General features: G+C 41.5%; 1 protein-coding gene across 1 annotated transcript in view; it reads left to right on the top strand.

The window, feature by feature from the left end:
- LOC142194690 (uncharacterized) overlaps positions 1 to 23,555 on the top strand; it is a 352,778-nt gene that overhangs the window by 279,862 nt on the left and 49,361 nt on the right. The window contains exon 10 of the mRNA XM_075263977.1: positions 20,324 to 20,371. Within this exon, the coding sequence (XP_075120078.1) occupies positions 20,324 to 20,371 (48 nt within the window). The remainder of the gene's footprint in view (positions 1 to 20,323; positions 20,372 to 23,555) is intronic.

Here is a 23,555-nt window from a genome sequence, read left to right as displayed (position 1 = left end):
CCTGAAGAAGAAGGGTCAACAATGCAAATATTGACTTGCTGCATTAACTCATTCTAACTGTCAATATAAGCTTTTGTTACTCATAATATGATTGCAATTATATTTCTGTATGTGATAAAAACAACCGACAAACACACATAAAAACCAGAGGGCAGCAGATCATGTGAAAATATAATATTTGTGTCATTCTCAAAACTTTTGGCCATGACTGTACATTGTTCATGGATTGGCCATTGGGAAGTATTGCCTTTAATATTAAACCTCTCTTACCCTTAATTCAAAACCAGTTTTCTGGCAGTTACAGCTGTCCTGTGTACCCTATACATGCAGTCTGGAAGTACACGTAAGAATAGATGTACTCTGTACATTGTCCTGGCATTACTAGCACTGCAGCATATAGCAGCATACATGTGGGGACTGTAAGATAATGCACTTATATGTATAGCTTTTCTGCTTTGTTCCTACAAATGTGATGTTATTAGGGTTGCGTCCTTGATGATAAACCACTGGTCCGGTAAATAATCCTAGTGAGAGGCCAGCATCTGTAAAGGTTTATTACTGACTATAATAATTGCTGATATTTTGTGTAGAGACCTAACTATATGCAGTATATACATATAGAAGAGCAGTATGGTGGAGACTTACTCTTATGTTTTATACACATGGCTTACTGTATTCAGTTCTCTGTTATATTAGATCTGTATATTTAGTGCCACAATTTAGCCTGGAACCTGATGGAGGATTGCAGGGAATACTTTAGCTGATAGGAGAATGATCCCATAATAACTGGCCTACTATGAGTCCTAGTCTACTGTCGCTCCCGCCTGTCATCCCTTTGCAGCATTATAATTAATAGGTCTTTGAAGCTTCTCTGATAAACCTCAACATCATCTACTAGTATATAGCCCATGTGAATTTCCTTTGATATGCACCTGTTATATTCTCAGGCAGCTGCGTCTGTTAATGGGCTCTAAAGCAGAGATGATCTAAAACAGTATTTTGCTAGGGATTCATACACATGTCAAATACAGACCTCTATTAGACCATGTGCTGTGGTTTTTGGTGTATGCCAGACTGAGAGCACATTGTTTGGCCACGAGCTATAGCTCAGTTCACACATAACTTTATTAAAACACTGCCATATTTGTTCTGGATTTGTTCTGGATGTTCTGTTGAATTTTCACTTCCCATTTGTCACATTTTCAACAGTTTGCTATATCCATTTTGATATACCATATGAACAGTCAATGTCACTGATGTGACACAATTGGGCTACAATGACTACCGACCTGTAGCACTGACATCCTACCTGATGAAGGTCCTAGAGAGACTGATCCTGACACACCTACGCCCCCTAGTGTGCTCCGCTTTGGACCCCCTCCAGTTTGCCTATTGGCCGGGCATTGGGGTAGATGATGCCATCCTCCACCTTCTTCACAGAGCTCTCTCTTACCTGGAGAAACCTGGGAACACTGTGAGAATATTGTTCTTCGATTTCTCCAGTGCCTTCAACACCATTCAGCCAGGGCTACCGAGGGAGAAACTGAAGCTTGGTGGTGTGGACCACCACCTATCCAACTGGATACTAGACTACCTGACTAACCGCCCTCAGTATGTGAGAGCCCAGGACGGTGTGTCTGACACTGTGATCTGTAGTACGGGGGCACCACGAGGTACAGTTCTTGCCCCAGTTCTCTTCACATTGTAGATTGCTGACTTTAGGCACAACTCATCCAGCTGTTACTTACAGAAGTACTCCGATGAATGGTGCCAGCAGAACCACCTCAGGATTAATGCTGGGAAGACCAAGGAGATGGTGGTGGACTTTAGTAAACGTAGAAGTGCTGCGACCCTGGTGGAGATCCAAGGAACATGTATTGAGATAGTCAGGACCTATAAGTATCTGGGGGTGCTCCTCAATAATAAACTAGACTGGGTTGATCACCTGGAGGCACTGCACAGAAAGGGCCACTGCAGACTCTACCTGCTCAGGAGGCTGAGTCCCTTTGGAATCCAGGGGCCACTTCTTAGGGCCTTTCTCAACTCTGTGGTTGCTTCAGCCATCTTTTTCGGTGTGGCCTGCTGGGGGAGCAGTATATCAACCAGGGACAGAAATAGACTTGACAGGCTGATCAGAAGGGCCATCTCTGTCCTGGGGAGCCCCCTGGATCCAGTACAGGTGGTGGGTGACAGAAGGATACTGTCCATGGGGACCTCCATGCGGGAGAACAAATCCCACCCCATGTATGGGACCTTGATGGTACTTAGCAGCACCGTAAGTGATCGTCTGCTTCACCCCAAGTGTGAGAAGGAGCGCTATCGCAAGTCCTTCCTTCCAACCGCGACCAGGCTGTATAATCTACATCAGACCAAGCAAATATCACTCCGCACAGAGAACTAATGATTATGACTATGAAGTCTTCCTTCTTTCTTCTTCTGTTCCTTAGCTGCTATGGACTCCTAGTATATCTTCTCTTCTCAGCATATGTGTGTCTACTTCCGTAATATATTATTGTGTATTATCCTTTATCTGTATTACTATGCTGCTGTAACATACTGAAATTTCCCCACTGTGGGACTATTAAAGGATTATCTTATCTTATCTTATGTTATTGTTTTGTCAGGAGTGTTACTGGAGCCAGAAGTAGATGGCCTTGTACATTGGTAGTGTATGGGATCTTAGCTGTAATAGCGTGCCGCACATAGCCACAACACATTGTACAGTGCTATCTGCTTTTAGCTCAGTACATTCTGCAGATCCATGGGCAACTGATCAATGGAGTGCTGGATGTTGGAGCTGATCTAACAATAATGTCTTATTCATAACTTTTGCCTCCATCTTATCAACCCTTTACAAGGGGATGGACACAGTTCCCTGTATTATTTTGGGGTCTGTATTGATTTTTTTTTTTCCCCACTTTCACCCTCCTTGAGATGCTGCATTGTTATGTCTATTTACTGAATTGGAGCACTTGGTATTTATTCATGATTTAAGATACTGTATATATGGGGTAATAATTATACCTATACTATTACTAATCCTGGAATATCAACCATGTTGCTTATAACTTGTTAGACTTCTGTATTTAATTATCCTAATAACGATTAAGTTTTCTTAAGTGGCTAATTGTGCATCATTAATGTATAGATACATGATATGGATAGGATGCCTCCTATTACCTATCGATAGGGATTTTTCACACTTTAATCATGTGTGATTATATAATTTATCCCCCCCCTCCCCCAAGATGTCTAAACAGTGTACAGTGCTGTCGTGTCTGGGTCTGTACATGCTGTATATCTGGGGGAAGATAACCAGTAGATCTGATATTGGTGACATGTCCTAAGGATGTAACATCCATATCAAGACTTGGACAACTGTTTTACAAATATACCTTCTATAAGGCAAGTTGTGAATTCCCAAAGTATATGTAAAGGGCTAAGGATACTTGGTGATTTTTGTCCAAAATGTGTTCTACGGTTAAAAATGAAATTATATGATGTCTTCATTGCAAATAATAAGTGGATGTGGTTGTATCAAGTATGTATTTCAGGCAACCATCATGTCATGGTCACTGTGGAACAACCCAGTGGAGGAGACTGGGGGATGGGAGTTGTAGTGGTGGATGCTGTGCCCCCTGCTAGGCCGAGCACACTCCACATGCACCCCAATCCCTTTCCAGGGCCGGACATAGTCAAGGGGGTCCTGCAGCACTACCGGATGGTGTTGGTAGTAGTAGTAATTCCCCCAGGTCACTTCTAGTTGGAGAGGGGACCTCTCCTCTTTGAGCTGGTGTGGTAGTGTTCAAAAGGGCCCTGATGGTAAAGCAGGCACGATTCAGGAGTCCAGACATGCACTAAACAGGTAACAGTTTATTTGCGCACCACTGAATAGGAGAAAACCACAGCTTGACGATGGGGGTAGTAGTACACAGTCCAAAACCCAGCCTTGGTCATAGGAGGTTGCGCAGGAATGTTTAAGCTCTATAAAACAATTCTTCAATACTCCTCCTCTCAGGTCACTCCCAATTTAGGATGATGGGGATTGTGGTTAAGGAGGACCTGACAGGGTTACGGATACCTGGATACTAGGCTTTGACTCGTCCCTCCTGTCAGGGTCCTCTTCGGTTCCTCCTAGCATGGCACAGATACGGTCCAAAACGATAGACAGAAGCACCTTTCTGCTCAGGGCTGTTTTTGGATGAACCTGGGACATAAGATGCTCCTCCTTGGGGCTGTAAGGCAGACCGTTGGCCTCAGCAGCTGGGGTGCAGGGATGCTCTGTACTCTCTGAACACTATATCTGAACTGATCAAGGATCACATGGAGACAGGTCTACAGCACTACCCATTGGCCTGTGATAGGCTGGGGCTGAATCAAGGTAAGGATTTGAACAGTGCAGGGGGATATCAAAGGGATAGCTGCACACAATGACATGTAACATAAAGGACAGGACATACTAACACAGCCCAGAGGCACAATAGACAAACACATGAATCAGTAGCCCTCTGGGATGCTGCAACTGCAACTTGAGTCACACATTTGAGTTTTTGATACAACAGCATTTGCTTTCATCACTTGTGATGAATACAGGTCAAGACTATGACCTATGGCCACATGACTGTCAGGTAGCCTCCACAACTATGTGGCAAATGTATGGAGAGTTGGGACCCGCATCTATCAGACTCAGGGTTGCCAAGCAGTAAATTCCATAAAAAAAGGACATTTCAGGAAAGCATCCATGAAAAAAATGGAGGAGTTTATGCAGTTTATTGTGATTATTTTACAGGGCATAGTAAATGCTGTTGCTGTGTTAATATCAATATCCTACGCTGTAGACAGACACTTTATCATCTATAATCTTATTTATTGTGTTTTTTTTTTCTCATTTGTTTGCAAAACATTATTTGTATCCGTTATTGTTTGTGCAGAAAAAATAAATACTCATATAGGCATTTGTTATCAGACATTTATGGCATGCCCTGTGGATATGCCATAAATGTGTACTGGCTATCGTGCTTTAATCTTATAGCCTATTGACAACACTGATTCCCATACACATGACACTGCTGACCCTCATCTTTAAGTCAAGGCTTACATTGAATTTCCTACTGCTGTTCTTGCCTTGGCTTTCTGGTTTGGTGCGTATCCACTGCTAATGATATTAACTCATTTTCGCACTACATCTGGAAATTATTAATGATATCCCTAAAACAGAAATGGAAGAACATAAATCATAAATACAGTTATAATTATTTCAGCTTTTCCAGGTAATATCCTTCACATGATTTGCTAGCTGTTAGGACTTTCCTTTTCTGAACCGGGGTTAGATGGGTTAAAATATATCTGCACGTAATATACCTTTCAACCTAAGCATCTCCAGTGAGTATACCTTCTAGACAGTCTCTTCTTGTTTGCTGCTTTTATGTCCTGAGGCTTTCAGAAACAGATGCAGTCATTCGCCCATCCATGCCTGGGATATGTAACCATGTAGCGGAGCTCGCTGACACAAAGCAGACATTACCTAGAACACCTGCACTGTAATCTCCAGTCATTTGTTCATTTTCCTGCTGGTCCCATATGGGAAATGATTGGGTGTATGGCTCATTAAAACCTGTATTAAGTTCTCTTGATAATGTCAGCCAATAACTCATGACTTGAGGGCCCATCTCTAAAGACCTTTACAAGCTAGTTATGTGGATGCACACGTGGTTTAGGGTTTTATGAATAAGTGGAAGAGTGTGTGTAGACACATGCAATTACATACTGATAAGCAGAACTCCGACCAAGCCTGGGCTGAAGAAGAATGCATTTCTTTATACACATATGGTTATGGTGTGAAGTAGACAGTGCAATATCCTTTAGAACATGAGCTCTTCTTTATTTCTGATAACTATACTCTTGGTTCTACAGGCCCATAGGTTTATTTTTATTTGTGGAAAAGCAGTAGTACCTGTTTGATATATAGACATCACAGAAGTGTTTACCATACACATCTATGATGTCCACTCCATTTTCTAAAGTAGGGACTTGTTTCAAAAAGTGACTTCCACTGAATACTGCAATATTTAGGAAACCATGTACTGTATACCATTGTATTCTCCTGAAGTCAATGGAAATTGTGTATATATTTAGAACGTAGTGTTGTGAAAATGTACAACTCTCCCCATCATTGACTCCTGTCAATTGCTTTAAAGGGTTGTACTACCATTCATTGTAAAGATGAATTTCCTTTCTAATTTATCCCTTCACATCTTCTCTGTTACTACCATTACCATGTGACCAAACTATCAGTACAGTTGGAATTCTCCTTCATGACCGTCCCGCTTTCCAGCTATAAGTCTTTCTGTGACTTCTTACACCAACTTCTTTCTTACGCTCATACCTTACCATAGCACCTACACTTAGTTGTTTTTGGTGGGTGTATCCTGGGAGCCTCCCATTGCTTCTCTATCATTGCTAGTTCTCAAAACTTCTGCCCCCTCTGCTTCTATATAACAGTTCACCTTCCATCACTAATTCCAAAGTGACACTTCAAAGTTTTTTTATAACCCAGGCGACTTGATTATCAATAAATTCCTCCAAAGCATCACAGAACCTTGCTCCTTAGGTTTATTGTTTTCTCCTCAACTGCTGCTCCTGGTCCTGTGACAGACCATATCATCTCCAAGAGGTACTCTGCATGGGTGAGGGTCTGACATAACACGTATTATTTATTAATAACTTCCCGCTCTTCCTATGAATACCTTTCATAACCAGGTGGGAGTATGTTCTGCAAATACCTTTCTCCCACATGAAAAGGTCTCCAGTGCACTCATGAATCCTCTATTTTGACCAGATGGCATATCTACCCAGCATCATGCCATGCTTTACCCAGCATCATGCCATTTCTTCCCAGTGCTGGAGATGTCAGTCGGGGTTTTGCACAATTCTTCATATATTTTTGGAATGCCCAACCATTCAGCTCTTCTGGAGAAATGTTTTGCAGATAACCTTTAACTTCATAAATTTTTCTCATCACTTTTCAACGGGGTTCTTCCTGCTTCATCAGAGAGATACCCAACTAAAAACCTTCAAATGGTTCATTCTATGCCACCTTGTGAATGTCACAAATTCTTGTATCCCAGTGGGAGAGCCCATACTCCTCTCCCATCAAATTCTATGTTAGGAATATGTTAGGTACATAAAAGACTTTGTTTCACATCTTGCTGGTGTGGGTGATGAAATTCTTTGTACCTGGTTCTATTGGATGTGATACCAAAACTCACCTTAAAATAAGTCCTACCTGGCTTACTAATACTCTCTTCTCAGCACATTCTTGAGGTGGGGCACTTCCCACACTTAGTTATTAGTCCCTTAGGGTGCGGAAAGGTTGCCTCTCCCATCTTCCCTTCCCCTTCTTCACACCTCATCACCCCCTCTTGATTTTCATTTCCCCATTCTTTTCTATTATGTTTTCAGTTCTTGCTTTTTATTACCGTTAACCACAGTGGTAGGTGGCAGTCATCCTCCATAGGTAGTGTAGTCTGGTACTGCTTTTTTTTTTTTCTTATAGTATTGTTACACATTGTATAAATAAATAATTTTGAAAAATATCTAAATTTTCCAATTATATGTTATAAAATTTGGGCATCACCTGGTGATGAAAGTATACTGGAATTGTACAACCACCTAGTGAGTTGAATGCTAGTGGATGTCCATGCCCAATCGGTCTCCCCACAGCCAGCTCTTTGCCAAGTGAGTAGATGAATAGAGTTCTTTGCATAGAGACTATTCTTTACTCTTTATTTCAGAGCAGCCAATAGACATATCTTTCTGTCGGCTTGGCTGGGGAGAACCAAATCCTCTCCAGTAGCCCCGCAACACAGCTGAGAAGACTTCCATAGGGGAAATAAGAAAATACTATGTTGTCAGCTGTTCAAGGGGTAAGACTGTTTAGAGCCTACCCACAGCAGTATATATTAACAGCAGCAACACGGGTGACATGATGATGAAATGGGAATTTTTATGGAAGAAATGCTATAAATTAATTTAAGACAGCATCTGTCCACCATAGCACAATATGTTATAAAAAAATCAGCAAAAGTTTTAAAGGGTTTCCGTAAACCTATTGATACTGTTGTTTCATAGAGCTACGCAATGTATTGTTCAGTACATTGTATTATTTTACATCTGTTTGTTCCTAGCTGCTAGTGATTTACATACAGTTTGAGAATATTTCTACAATTACTCAGTCACATGGAAGCGATTTGACTTAGGACAAACCAAACCACAAATTACCTAAACCACCAAGAGAAACCACAATACAAGTTAAGCCATTAAAAACACGTAAAAGGAACTGCCAACAGCTGTTCTTATTTTTTCCCTTGTGGAAATTCCATTCATTAGCTTTATGTTAGATCGGTAATGTCAATACAAGGTCTAATTCCTGCTCTTGGTATCACATTGTATACTCTGCTGATAGAATGGGTGATAGCAGTGAGTGGTATAGTAATGATACTGCAGTGTCTGCATTGTCTTATAGGCATTTCTTGTGTCGTCTTTGTCATTTTTACCTGCTACGGTATTTCTATTTTAATCCTTAGAAGTACATTCTAGCATTAAGCTAATGGATCTGTTAGTGGACAGTTAAGTCTTTGTATATGTCTTTGCTGTCTATTGCACAATATAGGGATTTATTTACTTATTTCCAGTTTCTTATATAGCAAAAACATTCCTCTATAATATGTAGTATGTGGCAGATATTGATAAAAGGCAACCAGTCTCCTGCAAGAAGGAATAGGCTATCTCACATGTTTGGCTGATCATAGAGAATCTGATAACTTAGTAATGGAACATAGAACTGAATAGGTCACATGTTAGGATCAGAGAAACCTCATGTTCCTTTCAGATATGGTCACCCATAGTGACCCATAGTGAGAACTACACAGAGCTGGAAGTATCAGGGAATTTTACAGATCATAGTAAAAAAACAGGATCATGGAAAAGAATCCAGGTAGAGATTTGTCAACAGAACTGAGGACAAAGGTAAGTCGAAGTATAGACTTTGTTGAGACCGAGGATCAGGCAAGACTACTTCAGATAAATGCTAATGTAGTCCTGCAAATTAGACGTTACATGCGTGAAAAGGCTAAAGAGGTTTATAAAATAATAAAATCTAACATACAATCTTATGAATGATGATGTCCTAACATGGCTGTGCAACCACTGCAAGAAATCCATGACTGTAGCACTAGCAGGTCACCACACTGGGCAAATGGCTGCAGCAGGTTCATGTCTGTGTCAGGATGTCATTGCTGGACTAGGAAGTAGGTTTGTAATCTATTTAATTTTTCTAGGCTGGACAACCCCTTTAAATAGGTAGTTGTCTAGAGACAAGCTGCTTTATATATGTGCTGTTGTGATATAGGAATGTGAAAGGGAGAACTGTTCCACACTTTGATTTGCAATAGAATCCAATGTACTCCTCTTTGCAAAGTTATTTTGACTTTATTATTATATTATCAGAGGATGTCAGAGAGTAAAATGTTCTCAAACACATTAACAAGATAAGGCCAATGTTGTACTAAACTGGCCATTTCGCCCCTTTTTTCAGGATTGGACCTTCCTCCCTTTTAGAGGGAACATTGCACAAATCTAGACCTGCTCAGCTGAGAAAAAAAATAGCCTGAGATCCTACATAGCCCTTCCAGGATACTAATCTCTTACCTCCCCAAAGGTTTAGGAGATTTGCTGAGGAAGGTCCAAAAGGGCCAAAACATCCAGTGCCGGATAACACTTTATTTCCTCTATATTTGTTCCACACTTTATACTGAGATTATTACTGATACTCATATATCTAATGGCAAACCTTACAAATAATCTGGGGTGTAATAGTAACAATAGCTTCAGACTGGTTTCAGTATTTGTCATACTGAGGATATACAAGCCACAAGTGATGTACCTCTGATATATCCTGCGTCTTATTCTATATAATTTTTTTTTTATAATTGTCATAGATTGTTTAGTATGTAAATTGTCCTATTTGAGTAATAGGGTTCATACTCCCGAAGGGGTTTGTAACCTGGAAAAAAAGATCTAGCTTTACTGGATGAATGGTCCAAACAATGGAAACTGCAATTCAGTGTTTCCCCATTTCCCCAATGCACTTAAGAAGAAGGAACCCTCTATCTGATTCTGTTTTACCTAGCACTTCAGAAGGGAAGGAGATTGAGGTCCTGATATCAGGTAGTTTCACAAGTGCACAACTAGGCAGCAGGGAATGCAAATAGGATGCTTGGCAAGTAGGTAGAAGTATAAGCGGTAGGTAGAGGGAGATTGTGGTCCCACTGATGAGGCCACATCTGCAAAACAGTTTCTATTTCTGGGGCCCTCTCATATAAAATAAAACATAAATGAAATAAAACTGGTGCAAGGCCAGGCTACAAAATGGTGGAGATTCGTGAGCATTATGGGATTAGGGAAAAAATGTGCAAATCTGTTTTCCTAATTACATCCTGGAAAACAGATTTGCATATGTTTCCCATAATCCCCCAGTGGAGCGAAAATGGATTTTAAGTCTCCATACACCTGTGAAGGTGCACACTCTCCCTAAGGAATGGTATTATCCCCTGATCCTGGTCTATAGTCTCTCACAAGCTAGTATCCCTACACTGCTGAAGAGATCCAACAGATCGAAACAGCGCTGTCCACAGCTGGGAATCTGTTCTTTTTGGAATACTAGTTTGACAATAATCACAACATTATATTATTAGACTTATTAAAAAAGTCATGCATGATGTTAAGGGGGCTGCCTCCTAATTACATCCTGGAAAACAGATTTGCATATATTTCCCTGAAACATACTGTAGAACCGGGGTCCTCAAACTATGACCCACGGGCCACATGCGGCCCGCCGAGCACACCTGTCTGGCCTGCCGGCAGGCGTGCATTTATAATGAAGCTCTTGGGGAGCTCGGGCCAGGCCATGGAGCGCACTTCACTTTACCTATTGGAGGGCACCGCTCCTGATGTCTGAGCGATCTACTCTGCCTCCGGTGTCCACCTGTGTCCTCCTGTCACATCGCATGTATGCGATGTAAGGAGGATACTGATGATCTGCCTCCGATATCATCCTTACATCGCATACATGCAGACAGAGCATGTATCACGCAGACATCAGAAGCGGTGCCCTTCAATAGGTAAAATGAAGCGCGCTGTCTCCATGGCCTGGCCTGATATAGTTAATTGTGACCCTCCACGTCACTTTGTCAGTCAGGTCACCATAGCAACGTGACCTGACCAGAGGCAGCCCAAATTACAGTGGGCAAAGACACCTCGCTGGTTTGGTTTAGTGCCTGCTGACTTCCTGGATCCCAGACCTTATCTGTGCCCCCTGAAGTAAGCACTATAATATCTTACTGTAGGATAAATAGCAACTCAGGGGGTATTCACACTTGTGTCCGGTGTGTGCATTCCGAGGTCAGCTTTAAAGGGAATCTACCATTAAAAACCTTTTTTTTTTTTGGTGACACGCTTTTGGGGTGTCCCCAATGCTGCGAGAGAACTCTCCAGCGCCGCCTCCATCTTCTTCTGGAACGTCATCTTCATGCATCTTCTTCTGGCGCAGGCGGTGAAACTTGTAGGCCTCGGGCCTCACTCAGAGCCGACTGCGCATGCCCGCGGCCACAGGAAAAGCCATTTTCTTGTGGCCTGTTGGCATGCGCAGTTGGTTCTGCCTACAAGTTTCACCGCCTGCGCCAGAAGAAGACGCATAAAGACGACGTTCCAGAAGAAGATGGAGGCGGCGCTGGAGAGTTCTCTCGCAGCATTGGGAACGCCCCCAATGCTGCAAGAGAACTCATTTGCATACTGATGGAAAACGGAATTTTAACCGAACAGCGGGGCAAAGAAGACATCTAAAGGTAGGAGAAGAATATCCTTTCTTAAGGCTATTCCTATGTGTTATCGAGAAAAAATGTGATTTTAATGGTAGAATCCCTTTAAACTATATTTCGGCCCTCCAATGGTCCGAGGGACAGTGAACTGGCCCACTGCTTAAAAAGTTTGAGAACCCCTGCTGTAGAAGATTGACAGAAGTAATTCAGTTGTTTTTTTGTTGCTACAGTAGGTAAACCGGACAAAGTAAAACATCTATGCACCTATACAATAATCTGATGCTTTAGAACAATTTGTCCCAATGATAGTGAAATCCATAATGTGTGAACAGTTAACAGTGCTCAAGAATATAGCGAAGGTGGGGTATACAACATCCAATGTGCAGCAAGGTGTAGCTGATGTTAACATGGAATCCCCTACTTTGATGGGTTCTTACTTGAGAAGTCAATAAATTATTCAGTGTTTCTGAAGAAGCTCGGGATAGATCCTGTAGTGAACTGTCAGAAGAACAAACAATTTTGACAATATTTTTTATAAAATATTAATAATTTTGTTTTTATATGAGCTTGTTTTGTGTTCAAATGATAGAGATATTACCGTAAAACCTGATATATATATCACTTATCTGTTTTTATGATGGTTATGAGAATATATTGTCATGCGCTGCACCTAGTGCATTACCACCTGTAGGTGAAAGACAATTAGGGGTACTTGCTATTGCTCACCTTGTGGAGTTGTGAAAGAGTCACAACTCCCTGTAAAGTCGTCCAGATGGATTATAGGTATTCGCTGGATCCGCCATCGCTTGTATGTTCCTTATGGCCGTTAAGTATATAGGACCAACGTTGTCACCCAATTCATATCAAAGTGGGAATAGGTACAATAAAATCTGTGCTTAGGACATCATCAAAGGAAAGCTTTATTCAAACCACAACACAACGCGTTTCAGGGCTCAAGCTGCCCCTTTCTAAGTGTATAGTAAGTAGGCTTAATGTACAGTAGTACGAGCTGGTCTTATATAGTAAATGACCAAAATGGGAGACACCCACAGGGTGTGACTAAGATAAACCTAAACATACACAAATACCTGCACAAAAACAATAGTAGTTATAGCTAGAGATGAGCGAACAGTGTTCTATCGAACACATGTTCGATCGGATATCAGGGTGTTCGCCATGTTCGAATCGAATCGAACACCGCGTGGTAAAGTGCGCCAAAATTCGATTCCCCTCCCACCTTCCCTGGCGCCTTTTTTGCACCAATAACAGCGCAGGGGAGGTGGGACAGGAACTACGACACCGGGGGCATTGAAAAAAATTGGAAAAAGTCATTGGCTGCCGAAATCAGGTGACCTCCATTTTAGACGAATAGTGGATTTCAAATCCGGGTCATATGAGAATGTGAACTTTGTGACTATGAGACAGGAATAGCTGTACAGGCAGGGATAGCTAGGGATAACCTTTATTTAGGGGGGAATGTTATTAAAAATAACTTTTTGGGGCTCTATCGGGTGTGTAATTGTGATTTTTGTGAGATAAACTTTTTCCCATAGGGAATTCCGTACTCTGGCCAATCAGCGCTGGCCAATGCATTCTATTGGCGTGATGAAGCAGTGCTGAATGTGTGTGTTTAGCTCAACTACACCGGTGGAGTAGTTGAGCTAAGCACACAGATTCAGCTCTGCTTCAATCAGCGCTGGCCAATGCATTCTATTAGCTTGATGAAGCAGAGTGTGCACAAGGGTTCAAGCGCACCCTCGGCTCTGATGCTTAGCACACACATTCAGCTCTACTTCATCGGGCTAATAGAATGCATTGGCCAATCAGCGCTGGCCAATGCATTCTATTAGCGTGAACTGAGTGCACAGGGGTTCTAGTGCACCCTCGGCTCTGCTACATCAGATTGCTACATCTGATGTAGCAGTGCCGAGTGTGCATCAGATGTGTAGTTGAGCAGAACTGGCTCAGCACTGCTAGGTCTCTGCATTCGCATAGGAATGCATTGGCCAGCCTTCGGCCAATCAGCGCTGGCTCTGCCGGAGGAGGCGGAGTCTAAGGTCGGACCTGAATGGAGACTGGTGTGGAGCGATCTAGACTCCGCCTCCTCCAGCAGAGCCAGCGCTGATTGGTTGAGTTCCGTACTCTGGCCAATCGGCACTGGCCAATGCATTTCTTTTTTTTTTTTTTTTTTTTAAATGTAGATTGTGAGCCCACATAGAGCTCACAATGTACATTTTTCCCTATCAGTATGTCTTTTTGGAATATGGGATGGAAATCCATGCAAACACGGGGAGAACATACAAACTCCTTGCAGATGTTTTTTTTGCCCTTGGTGGGATTTGAACACCAGGACCCCAGCGCTGCAAGGCTGCAGTGCTAACCACTGAGCCACCGTGTGGCCCCCTGGCCAATGAATTTCTATGGGGAAAAGTTAGCTTGCGAAAATCGCAAGCTGACAGGGATTTCCATGAAATAAAGTGACTTTTATGCCCCCAGACATGCTTCCCCTGCTGTCCCAGTGTCATTCCAGGGTGTTGGTATCATTTCCTGGGGTGTCATAGTGGACTTGGTGACCCTCCAGACACGAATTTGGGTTTCCCCCTTAACAAGTATATGTTCCCCATAGACTATAATGGGGTTCGAAACCCATTCGAACACTCGAACAGTGAGCGGCTGTTCGAATCGAATTTCGAACCTCGAACATTTTAGTGTTCGCTCATCTCTAGTTATAGCCAAACATAAAATAGAAAGTTCATTGTTCTACAAAGGGCTGAGTAAATAAGTTAAGATATATAACACATATGTATATTCTTTCCCTTGGCCATCCACTGCATCAATTGTCTGCAGTGTTGGCTGTTTCTTGGTGCTACTTCAAAGGAGCTTGAACAGCCCATTTTGAAAGCGTGGACAACGACCCCAAACATCCAGCCAATGTCATTAGGAACTAGCTTCCGTGTATAGAACAACAGGTAGTCCTGAAAGTGATGAGACCCCCACCCCCAAGAGCCCTAATCTTAACATCAAGTTTATCTGGGATTACATGAAGAAACAGAAGTATCTGTGTAAGCCTACATCCATAGAAGATCTATGGTTCGTTTTTCAAGACATATGGAACCACCTTCTTTCTAAATTACTTCAAAAACAGTGATCCTTGAAGAATGTATTCTTTTTTGAAGACACAGGGTGGTCGCACCAAATATTAAATTGATTTAGATTTTTTTTCTTTTATTCACTTCATTTTGTGAATCGACAATAATAAACTAATAGCACTTCTATTTTTGAACGCATTTTTACTTTGTAACATGGAGCCTACAGATAAGATACCATGGTATGATTGTGACTATGTCTATGCAGGTATGGCCAGCACTAGTAATGTCCTGGGAATAGCGTTCAATTCATGGCACAGAAAAATTTAATCTCTTTCGAGGGCAAAGGAAGAGTCTTAGCCAGTACTAGATAGGTGGATTTATAAACGACACTTGAGAATATATATAATAACCACGGTATATAACCTGGTTGATTGTAATATTAGTACAGTAAGTCCCATGCAGTATGCTTTGTATTTTTTGTAAAATACCTATTTTATCTACAGAATGATAATATTTCTGTTCACAACTTGTACCTGCTGACATAAAATCAATAAACTTTTAGGTGATACCTACAGTAACTTCTATATCATTGTCTTATGAGGCCAGATTCAGGTATGAGTATTACGGGATGGATGTCTGTACCAGCCAAAGGTTTACTGACTCATACTCACAACACAATAGAAACTTCTATTTTTTTATTTTTATTTTGTCATTAAAGAGTTAATTTTCTCCTTTCTGAGAGTGAAAGACTCTTTCATAAATCTTCACTCCTGCTCAACAGGGAAATTTATGACCCATAGACTTCAAGGGAAATTGGAAAATAATTAAAAAATCAACCTGGTCATCTGTTACAGGCAGCCTGATACTATACAGTGGTCAAAGGCAGAAGCAGAAGGCTCTGTCCACTATGTATTATACTTGAATATGAGCAGAGATGAGGTACTCTGACACAGTGGCTATACAGTAGAAAGAGCTACCGGCCATTTCTCTTTTTCCCATTGTATCTATGCTTAAATAAACATCACTTTTAAGAGGTTTCCTTTAAAAAAAAGATTCTTAATTTGTGTTTTGCAACTGCAAGCTGCTTTGTCCTGTTCTCAGCAAGATCCTTCAAAGAAAACCTCAGACAGGTGTGAGAAGGTGACAGGCACAGTACTGGAATCACGCTGTATTAGCCCCAGGTTCCTGACTTATGTGTGGTCCAGGGAGGATCAGGAGTAGACCTCAGCCCAGGTGTAGATCCTGAGCTCATTAGTGACCCATAAAAGGCTTCTAATCCTGCAGACCAAGGCAGAACCTGGGAGTGAGAGGGGGTGGGAGCTGCCCTGAGATTTTGAGTCCAAGTTGGACTGTCTTGTTTTTGTTTGTGTGGCTGACAGTAAGCCACACGTATAGTGAGGTATTTTTGTTACTGTGTAGTTAGTGCTCAGACAAGCAGGTATTTATTTTGTTTTTTCAAAATTTTCAGCTTAAAAGTACATTTTGGTCTATCCTGGTGAATTTATAAAGACATAGACTAGGTAATGTTGAAACAAGCCAGGTGTGGAGCATACAAGTTTCTGCTTGATTTACACATTTAGCCTCTATTATCAAATATATATATATATATATATATATATATATATATATATATATATATTTAGGGTGTGAACCTAGAGGGCGCTATAGAGCGGCCCAAATCAGGGTTAAAAAGTACTCTGACCACACCCATAGCTGAGAAAGTGGCTCAACTCCAGAGGGAGTGCATACAGCAAGAGAGTGCTGTTAGTGGCCTGCAGGGAGCAGGTGCACTGTGGACCAGTTGGAGATGGACAGGAGGTTTGTCCCAAGAAAGCTGGATTCCAGAAGGAGCCCACTCCAGAGGGGAAGGTGGACCAGTTGGAGACAGACATAAGGTCTGTCCCAAGAGGACTGGATTCCAGAAAGGACGTTAAACCAGACTGGTGAGATGAAACCTCAGCAAAGTATCTTGCCCTTGGTAGAGTAGACAGGGTTCAAGAAGTGAGGTAGTGCCCTGTGTGTGGGCTAGGCTGTTTGTTATTTTTGTTCCTGTTGTAAGCTGAATAAAGCCACTTATTTTGGATTGTACCATCTGATCTGCTGTTTATTTGGCACCCAGCGCCACCAACACCTCTGTAAATCCAGGAACACCACTTACCTTTGATGCTATATTACCCCCAATTGTCACTATATATATATATATATATATATATATATATATATATATATATATATATATACAATCCTCCGGTCTGTGAGCAACTTGTATGGATGGAAAATGTCCTTTTATTGGAAAAAGCTGTACACCACGTATCGGTCCACACTGGGACCTTTCTCAAGTGTGGACCGATATATGGTGTACTGCTTTTTCCGAATAAAAGGACATTTTCCATCCATACAAGTTGCTGACAGACCGGATTGTTTTTTCTATTGCAAACCCTTTTGCCTGGAGAGGGGTTTCTGCCGTGCAATTTGTAGGATAATCCCCAGATTTGCTGGTGCTGCTGCAATTATTTTTCATATATATATATATATATATATATATATATATATATATATATTACAACAATTGCATGCAGAATTGCAAGAATGTGAATGCATAAAGTGCAGAGTGGCAGGTTAGTAAATATGTATTATTTTGTAATTTACGTTTTAGTTGTACATGACAAAACTATGAAAATAGCCCAGGCTACAAGATGTGCAGGATTTCCAAATACCCCCTGGTAGTGAAAGGTCTAACACTAGATACGTTTACTGTACAAGTACTTACAGAGAGGAAAGGAAACTTGGAGATAATATATAAGAAGCTTCCACACCAGACAGCGGGATGGTTTTCCATTAAGAACAGTCCATAACCACACCAGCTCCACTGATATTTACTAGAACTATGTGATTGAGAAATTTGGTCCGGTCATAGGTCCACTCCCCATTGGTCTGTGGTGTAGTTGCCGCTATATCAGTTGCTAGGACCTGCTCACACATCATCCTGATTCCTGACATATAGCATGAGTGTTTGAATAATACATCACTGCTTACATTCACCTCGACATGTATTTTTTAGGATATCTAAATCTGCATCAGACATCTCCCAAGTACAGCAGTTAACAGATGTAGATTTTATTTCACCCTGTTTCCTCAGGTAACCGCAGTCGCTCTGCTAGCTTTAATGCACTTAATATGGGGCACAGTGTGACTATGGAAATAGTGTATGATATTCCCTGGCTGATACCTGTCATCTACTTTCTGATTATCTGCGGCTGGATACTATAATTATGTGCTCTCTTTCCTGTCTTCCTGTTATCTATTGTAGCATGTGTCAGCTCACGCTATAATCTGTTTACATCGTAGTGGCCCTTTAATGTGATAATTGATTATATGCCTCCCACTTCTGTGTACATTCTGCTGATATCCGTCATTTCGCAGGGTTGTATATATCAATTACAGATAAAAGCGCTACTTGTAGGAAAACCTGAGGTTGCGACTGAATGGAGCAACCGATGAGGCTGGAACTTCATGTGCATGTCTCCGTGCATTTATATTAGCTAGGAGGCTATTGTTCATGGTGTAATTGTGGTTCCTAAATTACTGAAGGGTAATGCATTGACTGCTACCTCTCATCCATACATTCTTTATTAACTCAAAGGGAGTCTCCCACCACCAAAAGCACTTCTAAAGCATTAATACGCTTGTGTAGGGGCTTTTACTGACATAATAAACATGCTTGTTACGATCTTACAGCAAAGAAAATTGACTTTAAATCTGAAGGCCAATTAGAGATCCAGGGTGCAGCGGCCTTGGCTCAAGCACCTGTTTTTGAGATTGGTCACCACTCACCATGCATCAGGACCTGTCAGTCTTTATGTTAGGGGATGAAATGGGGCAGTGACCACAGGCAAAAATCAGTGCTCCAGCAGTAACAGCCACACCCACAATGCACCGAACAGCTCATTTACACCTGGATTAAAGGTACATTTTCTCAGCAGTAGGATTGCACTTTAACATAAAAATATTTGCATATAAATGGTGTAACATCTCTGCCTGTGGTCTATGCGCCACCCTCTTTTCACACACTGTGGTGCAGGAGGTGTGTTCAGTTTGGTTCTTTGCTTAGTGTTTTTCGTGCACTGTGTGAACATTGCTCTATCTCTGCAATTTCTACCACACCTATCTCCTGCACTTTGTTTCCCTCTTTTCATCAAATGGTTAATTCTAGCTTTGCCTGTGTCTTCCAATCAAACCTAGGGCAGACCTTTGGCTTCCTATATACTGGAGATTAGCCCTCATAGAAGTGCTGGCTATTGTGACTTTGTCCCTTCTGCGCTCCCCTTCTGCTACCATTGTATTGCTGACCTCTGGCTTACCCTTTGACTACTCTCCTGGATTTTGATTCTGTACTGCGTTGATCGACTGTTACCTGTCCCTTGGCTAGCTGACCTCCCTTTGTTGTTGTTTGTCCTGTCTTCTTTCTGTGTTGTCACTTATATAGGAAGTGCCCGTCGACCAGTTGGCACCTATTTCTTAGGATAGGACTGGCAAGCAGGAAGGGACAGTGGGGGGAATTCAGCTTAGGGCTCACTGTCTATTGTGCCCCTTCCCCCAGGGTTCACCAGCAGCTACTGGGGAATTGCTCCTATTGCAATTCCCTTACAAATGGTTTAGAAGCAATTTTGGTAGTGTTGTTAGGCTCCCTTTTACATTACCTTTCCCAGGCTATTGAAGCTTTAAACTACAGAAAACAAGTTGAGATGTTTAGTGGGAACCACACTATGGATCTGTAGGCATTCATTGGCCATCTATGGTCATATTGCAGTATGGTATTTTCTTATAAACTTCAATGGGTGTTATATTACAGCTCCATACAACTCAGAGCTTGGGTAGAGGTGTAATTCTGCCATGTACATGTGGTATTAAAGAGGGCCTTTTCCCTTCCCCACTAACTCTATATCTTTGCACTCTTCAATAAGGGCTGCTCTACTAATTCTGCTGCAATTGAATTTTTTCTTCTCTAACCCCCACTGATCTTGAGCAATCATTACAGTTAATTTTAGCATCCAATATGTTAAATAGTCTCTCTACTATCAGGTGGGTGGTCCTGGACTGGAGCAGACAATCTGAGACCACCCACCTGATAATAAAGAGTCTATTTAGTAAATTAGGTGCTGAAACTAACAGAAATTATTGCTCAGGAATGGTGGGGGCTAAAGAAAAAAATTCCAGTTGTACAAAAATAAGTGATGTAGAGCCTATTAAAGGATGTAAAGAGTTATAGATGGAGGAGGAGAGGGAAGTCCCCTTTTAAAAGTGTCTTTAAAAATGCACTATTCTTCTTTACTAAACCTGTTACTCTGTGCTTTCTAGGTCATCACATGGTCTGGAACATACGATCCTGGAAGAGAACGAAGCAAGGTACCTTTTTTTTGTCTATATTAATAATTTGATGACAGACTGTTTTTTGCATGCATTCCACATAGGATAGCCTGACAGCTGTGTCTGGATTATTATTACAACACTACTCGCACTGAACATTGCGGGGTTTGACAGCTTGCATTGTCTGCTTGCAGGGAACACGATTTTCGATCTGAGCCAGATTCAGTGTGAAATACTTTGGGGCTTTTTGTGCTAAAGGCTTCTTGTTATCAGAGAAGTTTCATTTACGGCAATGAAAACATTTCAAAACATTTATTTAGGATTCATCTGTTGACTCTTGTACCATGTGAGCTGTGGTAGTCTGGAGACCAGGACCTCACTACTAATGGAAACATTTAAGAGACCCTGCAAGGCAGTGACTATAATTTTCCAAGCAGAATACAATATAGTGTAGCCTACCCAAACACACCAGCAAATTAGAGGACTGGCCCAGCATATATTAAGAGCCTGTGTTCATGGATCTAGATGGTGCTCTGCCCACCTACAGCAAAGCACCTGTTTTTGCCTGTGATTGCCTCTCAGTGCCCCCCACAACATAGATTAAAAAGTGTCAATTAGAGATGGGCAAACTTTTCGTCACTAGCCGGGTTCGACCCAAATATCCCAAATAGTTTGGATTGGTTAAATCATCCCTCGCCTCACGGCAGCCGGAGCTCTCCTGATGATTTCATGTGCCCAGGGTCACCACTGAGGCCTGGCCACTATGGTCATATGGGCATGCTGAGCAACATGACTATTAGAGATGCTTCATGAACTAAAATGGCTGCTACAGCATACTTCCAGAGTATAATAAGTGGAGGTCCAAAGGAGGTGAAAGAATCTAAAAAAATAAATAAATAAAAAAAACTATACTCTCCTTCCCTCACCTCTTTTATGTCTCGTCATGGCATCTACCACTCTCCTAGTGACGTCCTGAGCCCAGGCCTGAGGCCTAGTAATTGTGCCGCAACACTCACATGGGCATGCCAAGCATCCTAACACTTGGCTACCCATGTCACCGCTGAGGTCCAATCAAAGGCCTCAGTGGTGAAACCAAGCACATGATGTCACTGAGAAGACTGAGAGCAATTGCTTGATGCCGTAAGGAAGCCAAAAAAAGGTGAGGGAAGGTAACTATGAATGTTTTTTTATTTTTTACACATCCCCTACGCCTCTACCTATTACACTTTGAGGTTTGAGGAGACCCCAGAGCATAATAAATTCACTTCCAGTTTGTACCAAACTTGTTTGACTTGAAACAAATCAGGGACCCTAACCACATAAGTACAAAACAAAGCTTGGGAGGTTTGCCCCATCTTTAGTGTCAATGAGTGCCGACCACAGGTAAAAAAGGGGTGCTGCAGCAGACTGGTGCACAGAGCCACTTATATACATATAGTTTACATGGTGATTTTCTTAGCAGCAAGATTGTACTTTGAACTAAAAAAAACTATTTATGTCACTAACCTTCTCTGCAACATTATACATGGAGTTTAGAAGTGATTAGACCACCTTTCAAAGCTTGGGTGTCAGGTTGTCAGCTATCTCTGTGTACACACTTATGCAGGGAAGGCTGTCAATGACCTATAAGGACTTCTCCCATGACTCCTAAGACTAGAATGAGCAGTGATTTATATGACTAAAATACAAGTTATATTGAATCATTATTCCGAGTTCATGTCGATCTGCTGCTACTATCTCCTGCTCTATAACACACCACCTGGATATTGCGCATTTTTATGGTGACAAGTTCCCTTTAAATCCGTTTTGGACTCCATTTTCTATTGCTGTCGAGTTTTTCCATCAATTATGGATTTCCTCACCATTAATGTGACCGCAATACAACCTCAAGGTTTTCTTATTGGATTCTTTGCAACGTTCTGAAGGACAAATTATGCCATGTAACTCCAGCCTTTATCAGCCTTAATTGTGAACTCTGGAAACAATTTCTTGACTAGAAAAAGGAGAGACACAATAAAGTATTATGCTTCCTTTCTCCACCTCTGACATTTCTGGTTCTACGAAAATAAAGGAATTACTTTTTGTCGTAGTGGAATTAGCTAGTGCAAACAATTCATCACTGCGAGATTTCTGGAGCTTGCAGCACAGTGATATGACAGCTGTTAACTCTGTAATGTTCAGCTTTCTCAAGAAAGAAAATAACTGTCCTGATAAGACCCTGGCTCGATGAGAATTTAGGTATTGTGCAAGGATTTTTGTACTTCAAGCAGGAATTCCTATCAGAAAGAAATGTAATAATTTTTCCATGGTTCTGCTCCAGGACATTGGTGTGAATTTTATAATGATATTTTTTTCCATTGGCGTACTGTCTGACATTACTTGTTTAGGTTCTTTTAGCACTGGCATCTTGGTTTCGTTACGTTGGGTGTTCCCTTCTGGGATAGACAGTGAAGCCTATTCTGATATTAAAAAAAGAAAACTCAAAATATGTAAAAATATATGGGTTAGGTTCTAACACATTGGTGCCATTTTTTTGTTTTGTTTGTATTTTTCAAAATTTTACATTTTAGATGTAATGTACCTTTATGTACCATTGGAACGCTAAGGTTCATTGGAGGCTGGTCGGGGTGCCTCACAAAACAAAACCCTCTAAGGGAGCCTTCACACAATGTAACGCTGCGCTCATTCTGATTGTAAAAAAGACGTTCAGAATGAGCGCGTAAAAAGCAGCTCCCATTGACTTACGCGCGTAATACATTGAAAGCACAGGGAAAAAAGCCTCCCATTGATTTCAATGGGGAGCGTACATATGCCGGCTCCAATTCATGTCAGTGGGAGCTGCTTTTTACGCGCTCATTCTGAACGTCTTTTTACGATCAGAATGAGGCAGCGTTACATTGTGTGAAGGCTCCCTAAGACACTTTTTCAGTGGGATTGCCACGCAAAGCAGTAAATAAATCTCAACCAAAGGATAGAGCTATTTGGTCTGAGACTACATTGTCAAAATGCACTGGTTCCAAGGGCTGCACTTAGCATCAGCCTCAACAGGTTTTGTCATACATTTTTGAGAATTAAGAGTCCTTTTATAGGACCGCCACCTACTGGGAGAATAAGAGTCCTTGTGACCTCATTTGCCACCCCATAGAGGAGGAGGAGAAGTGTCTGTGTATGTGCACATATCTCTGTATTGAAGTTTTTGTATTAAGCATGCTCTCCATTACTG

Source organism: Leptodactylus fuscus, chromosome 2 (assembly GCF_031893055.1).
Source record: "Leptodactylus fuscus isolate aLepFus1 chromosome 2, aLepFus1.hap2, whole genome shotgun sequence".
NCBI classification, from domain to species: domain Eukaryota; kingdom Metazoa; phylum Chordata; class Amphibia; order Anura; family Leptodactylidae; genus Leptodactylus; species Leptodactylus fuscus.
The sequence above is the reverse complement of the archived record's forward strand: the minus strand, read 5'-3'. Positions and strand labels throughout refer to the sequence as shown.